Below are 7,824 nucleotides of genomic sequence, written 5' to 3'. Positions count from 1 at the left end.
GCTAGCTGCACACTTGCCAAATTTGGCATTACGTTACGTGAATGGACGACAATGGTAAATGGCACATCCATACATGATAATAATTATATGCGTGTCATGTAAAGCATGACCATATGCTACGCTCATAGCGTGCTCGCTGCCGTTGCGCTAGCTTCCTATATACTAAATTTGGTATTACGTGACGTAAATGGACGACGCACACAAATGCTAGGCGCAAACATGATAATGATAAAATGTTAGTCATGTACGGCACAATTGACATGTCTACCACTGCTGGGGCTCGTATTGCGAACGTCAGCGGTGCCATCGTTACGCGACTATAAACAACATACTTGCATATTATCGAAATACCTGACTTGCACATCTTATCCAGATACCTGAGTGCTCATAACCTTTCCACCTGTGTTTACTGTGTACTATATACATCTATGCGCTGAGTAACGTTGTTGTGATGTAAAAGCGACATATCAGCCTCCTCATTCATGCTTCCCACGTACACCGATTCTCTGTGTACGTGGGATCTGCCCACTCTTTTTCTTCCTGCTTCCTTTTTCTCTCTTTTTTTTTCGTTGCTTCTTTGTTTCTGTTTCTGTCTGCCTATTTCTTTCGTTTTCTCTCTATTTCTGTTCCTCGCTCTGCCCCGCCGTGGTGGTCAAGTGGCTAAGCTGACACGCAGGTCACGGGATCGAATCCCGGCTTCGGAGGCTGCATTTTAGGAGGCGAAAATGCTGTAGGCCCGTGTGCTCACATTTGGGTGCACGTTAAAGAACCCCTGGTGGTCGAAATTTCCGGAGCCCGCGACTATACGACGTCTCTCATAATCATATGGTGGTTTTGGGACGTTTGACCCCACATATAAATCTTTCTCGCTCCATCTTCATTTCTCTTTCTTTTCTTTATTTCTATCTTTCTTTGTTTCTGTCCTGGTCCCTCTTTCTCTATTTTAGTGTATGTTCCTTCTCTCTCTTTCTACCGTTTTTTTTCTTGTGTTATTTCCTTTATTTATCTCTATTTTTCTTTATCTTTTTCATTCTATCGCTTTCTCTCTCTCTCTGTCACATTGTGTTATGCACGCACGTGTTTGCTCCACCTCGCCGACCATAGTTTTGATTTAAGGGGGTATGGTAAGTGGTATATGTTTAACGTATTATATTATGGGAGCTTCAAGTATTCACATAAAATTTCACGTGCTGCCACTGGGTATCACGCGATACCTTTTTTTCCCCTACGTTACCTATCTTCCTTTTGGCCCACTCCTCTCAGCAACCACCGAGAGGAGTGTACTTATATTCAGCCGTGTTATTGTAGACACACGTTGGTTATATTCGAACTAAAAAAAATAGAACATACTTCAGAGAGTTAGTATGAGAAAAAAATAAAAGAACTGCGTTCACAAAACCACCGAGGGTACATCATGCAGTGTAAATTTGTTACAGCTACACTTTTTGCGATATCAGCCATTTTTTTTTTCATATTCTTTCCAACAGTTTTATCAGAATGTATTCAATAATTTGAGAATAGATACATTAAAGTAAAAAAATAAAAAATCCCTTTCTTTATGCTATGGGCATAGCCTCCGAGATTGTAAGCGCCATGCATTTGCTATCTCGGAGGTAAAGGTTAAGCTCAAAGGGTAGGGCTGACCATAGAGTTTCCCACAATACTTACTAGAGGGAACTCTGGCGCTAGTGTCTAGGGGAGCTGCAACGCACGGCGTTTCAGCGAGCATGGGAATGATGGGTAGTAGTAGTACCCACATTTGTTTAATATTCGTACTTCTTGCCTGCCTTTGGCTCCGTGTGTGTTCGTGTGGCTTGGAGCTGTTTTCTTACGAAACAAGTATTAGCAAATGTTCCGCGGTTGCGCTTCACCATTTTATTTTTTTTAAACTCACTTTGCAAATTGGCTCACGAAGTTCAAAAGCATTCAATCTTTATTTAAAAACAAAACTGAAACACAGCAATAAACAAAGCCGCAAGTACGATTCGCCGCCCGCAAGTACGAAGACTAGGCAAATGTGTGTTACTACGGTACACGGAGAAGGGAAAACCTTTTTTCTTCCTCCGTGCTATGGTACTACCCATCATTCCCATGGTCGCTGAACGATCGCAGCGCCAGAGGGCCCTCTAGTTAATTTTGAGAAACTCTATGGCGCTGACATAGCACCCCCCACCCACTTCGGTGTATAGGGGAGGGGTGCCCATTTTGCCCCTTTCGTGCGCATGCCTATAGGGTCCGCGCCAACGTTTATAGATACTTCTTCCTCCTCCGCACCAGCCTGAGCTTGGCACGAGCATAATTACAAATGGTCAGGATCCCGACCCTCTTTATTTACGCCACATCTACTGAATAAAGTTACTGCACTAATAAATTCTTAACGAGTCTTAAGAACAAAGGTATTTTATTTGCTTTACAATTAGTGATTCGTCAGCAAGATGCAAATGGTCAATTCACTGGTTTGGCAGTTCTCCACTGGTGGCGCCGCAGTGTTTCACACTTCGGCTGCTTTGAGGCGTGTGTCGCCCGTGTCGCCAGCAGCTGATGTTTATTTCTGCCTTGTTCTTATTTGGTTGCTTCGGAAATGCACTCGCTATCGCATGAAAGACCGTGTCCAGAGTTCTTCTAAGTGTCTTGATAGTTTGAGATATGTTATACTTAAGGGCAAGGCTCAGTGGTGCTTGCGAGATGAAGATCAGCGTAATGAGCAGCACTGGTGTTGAGTGGACTGTGGAGATATTGCCGGAGTACACGGTCGAAAAATTGAAGCAAATGTCTCTCAGTCACTTCTGCAACCCACTGGACTGCATAAAACTTTCCGATTACTACAAGCTAGTTTCGGTTTCCCAAGCGAGGCCGCTGTGTGATCAAAGTTCTGTGAGGGAGGAAAAGATCCGCGATGGAGGTGAGTCTTCCGAAACTGACGTGCTTAGACATCAGCAATTTCATGCGCCGTGCGTGTTTTCACATTGAAACAGACGTTGCGTTCTGCTGCGCAGTTAACACAAATGCGCTTACTTGACAAATGTATTTATGAACCCCACTCCCCCTTGTTTTATTATTATTTTTCTTTTCTGCGCGCAGATGAACTGCTGCTCCTGAAACGTAGTTCCACGTTTTCTGGAAATGCGAACAAGTCAAGTGAGGTAATTTGTTTCTTGCTCTTCCATCAGTTTGTGCGCATTGTTTTATTCATGCTTTCTATGTGACACTCTATCAGGGTCAGATGCTAGCAGTTCCGGACAAAGGTGCTATCGATTTAGCGACGGCGAATCTTGAACGCAAGAATTTTGATAAACCTGCCATGGACGTACAACTAGTCGCTGATGTAAGTTACAAACTTTCTTGGGGCTTTAGGTGTAGCAGTGCCGTCACGCGGATCACAGAACAGATGAACGTAGGCTAACAAGGACGAAAGTTTTGCCAGCGCTTCTCGGCGATTTTCGATGTTTCTACATGCACTGCCTTCTTCATGGACCTGTTGCAGTTTCAAACTGAGCTGAGAAGAATATTGGTTTCTCTATTGGAGCTGTCTGAAAAGCTGCTTCGTCACCATCCGGACATTGAAAACATTTTCAAGAATTTACAGAGTGAGTTCACAGTTTTACATTGCAATGCATTTTTGTAGATAAGCGTTATGCTGGATTGCTTTATTCTTTGGCATCATTATGAGGCAGCAATTTGTAGCATAGACAGGTAAAGTCATTGACAGAGGAAAGACAATAAAGTGCTTGAGCTTTTTTTTGCTATGCTCTTCCACTATTGCATGAACATTGATAACTTCCTGTATCATATGCTATAAAACCACAAAATCTTTATTTGCTTGGAGTGGGCTGATGAAGACACCATTGTCAGTAGTGTGTAAGGCACCTTTATGAGATAAGAAAGAAACAAGGGTAAACTTAAGGTCTTGGTTTTTGAAACAATAATAAGGAGAACTGATAGTCAATGATGCCAAGGAAAGTATAGGGGATATTATTAGAAGTAATTCTAATGTAAATGAGAAGAAAGAAAAGTGGATGAAAACATAACTTGCCGTCGGCTGGCACCAAACCTGTGACCTTTGAATAATGAATATTGAATAACTGAATGAATATTCAATGAATACTGAATAATCAAGTAATTAATAATTACTATTCCTTCTAACAAAGAAAATGAGCCTTTTAGTTTATCTTTCTTTCCATCATTCGTAGTGAGGGCCTCGTTCTGGCGGACTTGGTGCCTTCAGCTGGTATGAGATGGATTATTGGTCAGCTGGCCTGCTTGTAATAAGATCATGTGCAACGTGACGGCAATAAGCAAAAAAATGTGTGTTCTACACTCGCTGCAATGGCATCAGGCGGCGCTGACTGACGCTCCCGCGTTTAATGCACATACTCCATAAAGTGGATGGGGGGGATAGCCACTATGGTAGCTCAGTTCGTAGAGCATCAAACGCATTACTCGAAGGTCGCAGGTTTGGTCCCTGGCCATGGCAAGTTATCTTTTCATTCACTTTTTGTTCTTCACATTTTCATTACAATTACTTCTAATAGTATCCTCTATACTTTCCTTGGCATAATTGTTTGTCGGTTCTCATTAACTTTGTGAGATATGTAACTCAGTATGCTGCATCTTAACAGCAACACCCTGATCCCATTGTTTAGATTAGCTGGTCAACCAGCTCCAAATTGAATGTGTTATTTTCAATCTGTAATGGAGCTGGTTTGTGCCCTTGTGTTTTTGGTATGTTGGAGAGGATAACGGAAGACCTGTGCCATATGCGCTAGAGAGCCTGTGTCACTGGATAAGCTTAACAAAAAACATTGCGGGGCTTGCTGGTGATACATTCTTACTTGAAATATTTTAGTGCTACATTAGACGAGGACAATACAAAAAAGTACAGGACTGGAACTGATTCCAACTTTTTTTATTGAAACCACACTCATTGCATTTTATAGCAATAGAAGGCAACGAAGGCATGCACAATCGTGAGGGAACAGTAAATAGGGTGAGATTTGTTCAAGCAATCACCTTTTGTTTGACATCTCAAATTCACTGGTACCCAAGGATATAAATATGGTGCTGATGCATGTGCCGCCTTTGTGTCGGATGAAAAAATTCTTATAGTTTGCGAGCTCATCTGTCTTTTCTTCTCTTGAGGGTTCTTATTTTCTGAAGGTGGGGATCACAGTTTCTGCAAAGTGCTGCAGTGGGCAAGTAGGTTCTGTAACGATGGCGACTCATTGCTTAACAACCTTTCATGTTATTCAGCGCTGGTTGATGCAGCGCCCGACGTAAATTTTGCCTTCTGAAAAGGGAATATCGTGAAATACATTCGTGGTACATGACACATGTGACTTGGCATGCTATGTTTCACAGCGGGAAATCATCTGGTTGTTGGGGCACTCATTGGGGCACATTTTGGCTAACTTATGTGGGGCCGAGAAGACTACCGGGACACCGTATTTGTTGTCAAACCTTTTTAGATTGTGGGTGACCCTATACATGCAGGTTATAACCACTGGTCTGGCATATCTGCATTTTTGTCTTTATGGTTTCTTTAGTCGCCCCTTGAATTTCTGCTAGAGTGACTCCGTCACAGCTGTAAAAACACAGGGAATCCTGCTTTTGGCAGTCGGGCTATCTTGCCTTGCTAAAAAGGGTTGTCAACAAATGTGGTGTCTCTATCAATTGATATGATTGTTTTGATTGATATGTGGGGTTTAACGTCTCAAAACCACCATATGATTATGAGAGACGCCGTAGTGGATGACTCCGAAAATTTCGATTACCTGGGTAACGTACTCCCTAATCTGAGCACACGAGCCTACAGTGTTTTCGCCTCCATTGAAAATACAGCCACCGCAGTCGAAATTCGATCCCGCGACCTGCGGGTCAGCAGCAGACTACCTTAGCCGCTAGACCATCGCGGCGGGATGTGGTGTCCCTATCATCTTCTCGGCCTCACATCAGTTAGCCAAAATGTGCCCCAAGTTGTGCAACAGCAACCAGGTGAGTCCTGGCTGGAGAGCGAAGCACGCCAAGCCGTACATGTGTATTCTATGATATCCCCCTTTCATGTGGCAAAATTTACGTTATACGCTGCATCAACCAGCGCGATAAGAAACATGAAGGGTCGTTGAGCAATGAGTCGGCATCTTTACAGAACCTACCCACCCACTGCAGCACTTACAGCAACTGTGAGCCCTGTCTTCAGAAAATAAGAACCCTCAGCAGAAGTAAAGACAGATTAGCTCGCAAACTATAAGAACAGTTTTTCATCCCACATAAAGGGCAGCGCGTGCATCAGCACCATATTCGTATTCTTGGGTGCCAGTGAATCGGAGATGTCAAACATGGTCTACCAGCCCAATGTGTTTGTACAATATCGTCGAAACCGTTTTGGGGTTCCTTTAACAGTGCATCTGTGGCACTGTAAAACAGTATCAGGCAGACATTGTTGTGCAGACATTCTGAAGACACATTTGACAATTGCATTTATCGTTTCACATTGGGATTTTACTCAAGGCAAGCTTATCGAGAAGCGCGAACCTGAAATTGATGAAGCAGCATTAAAAAAGCTCTTGGAAATGGGATTTGAGGAGCAACAAGCAATCCAAGCCCTGAGAGAAAACAAGTGAGTGTAGCTGTGGTGTGCCGTGGTATGATGTGAAGAGTTTAATGTAGGCTTTTACGTTATACTGCACCATTCTTTACATCTTTATGGCCAGTAGGTTTCACTCAATGGCATTCTGCTGCCAAAATACTCAACCCAATGGAAAGCTTGGGTGGCGAAATCAGTTAACACTACCTTGTTTTCAGACAGAAACTAGAAGAAAATAATGATTTTAATGTGTTTTTCATAAACTGCTATGTCTAGCTTGGTCCAGATGCCATCTTTTGTTGTAGAAGACAAAGAGCCTGTGTGCGGGCCTATCTTGTTTTATTGCAGTTACATTAAAGTCAATTACTATACATTATGAGAATATCAAGGTTCACTCCACACATTGTTCTAAAAGCAGATACTTTGTGAATTACAGTTCGAATGTTTGGGGCTTCGACTGTTGGTGTTGACTGAGGCACATTCGTTTAATGCATGTAAGCCAGGTCAGGCTGGGATCGTCATATAATGAGGCGGCATATCTTGACGTCCTGTCATTTTTTTTTTTTGTACACTTCCCTCCCCTTCTTATACCCCTGTCACATGGCAAATAATGTTACTTACGACGAATGTCATTTGTTTGCTGTCACACAGGAAAACTAATGTCATTTGATGAAAATGACATTTTCTGTCAAATGAGTTCCAGAAGCACATTCGTATTCGATTTCGGACCGAATGAGTAGTTTTGAAGCCTTGGATTTTCAGGGAGGTGACTCTGTAAACTGATGTACACGCAACTTTTATCGTTTTTAATATCTTATTCTTTAATAGACTGACGTATTTCTGGTTTGATGACATAATAGCATGCACGAAAGTTTCCCAAACAAGCTACTCTCAATGACAGGGGCTGGTTGCCGAGCATGTTGTAATTTTTGCTCTGTTGTCATTGTTGTTGCCTGTATAACGGATTTTGATTGTCCAATTAAACGTGTTGTGGTGACCAAAGTGGTGACTACACGCAGGGCTGGGCAAAGATACCTTGTAATTGTATCGCGATACGATACAAGATACCCAGACAAAAGTATTGGTGATACAGATATAAGATACTGCCGCAAAAATTGTATCTGATAGGATACTTGCTAATTGTATCTTAAGATACTTAGATACATTCGCAAATTTCTTGTTATAGACCCCCACAGTCTTGTGGCCAACACATGCGTGCAAAAACGATGGCTTGAAAGCTC

At 42.5% G+C, this 7,824-nt stretch overlaps 1 protein-coding gene across 4 annotated transcripts in view; it reads left to right on the top strand.

The window, feature by feature from the left end:
• Positions 1–2,500: 2,500 nt before the first annotated feature.
• Kpc2 (Kip1 ubiquitination-promoting complex subunit 2) overlaps positions 2,501–7,824 on the top strand; it is a 30,684-nt gene continuing 25,360 nt past the window's right edge. For 3 of the 4 annotated variants that reach the window (XM_037413602.2, XM_075879673.1, XM_037413603.2), the window contains exons 1-5: positions 2,501–2,902; positions 3,082–3,143; positions 3,218–3,325; positions 3,485–3,587; positions 6,508–6,616. In XM_037413602.2, coding sequence (XP_037269499.2) covers positions 2,647–2,902; positions 3,082–3,143; positions 3,218–3,325; positions 3,485–3,587; positions 6,508–6,616 — 638 coding nt within the window. In that variant the 5' untranslated portion in view covers positions 2,501–2,646. The remainder of the gene's footprint in view (positions 2,903–3,081; positions 3,144–3,217; positions 3,326–3,484; positions 3,588–6,507; positions 6,617–7,824) is intronic. The other variant, XM_037413604.2, reaches the window with a different exon arrangement.

This window comes from Rhipicephalus microplus, chromosome X, assembly GCF_043290135.1.
Source record: "Rhipicephalus microplus isolate Deutch F79 chromosome X, USDA_Rmic, whole genome shotgun sequence".
Lineage (NCBI taxonomy): Eukaryota > Metazoa > Arthropoda > Arachnida > Ixodida > Ixodidae > Rhipicephalus > Rhipicephalus microplus.
The sequence above is the reverse complement of the archived record's forward strand: the minus strand, read 5'-3'. Positions and strand labels throughout refer to the sequence as shown.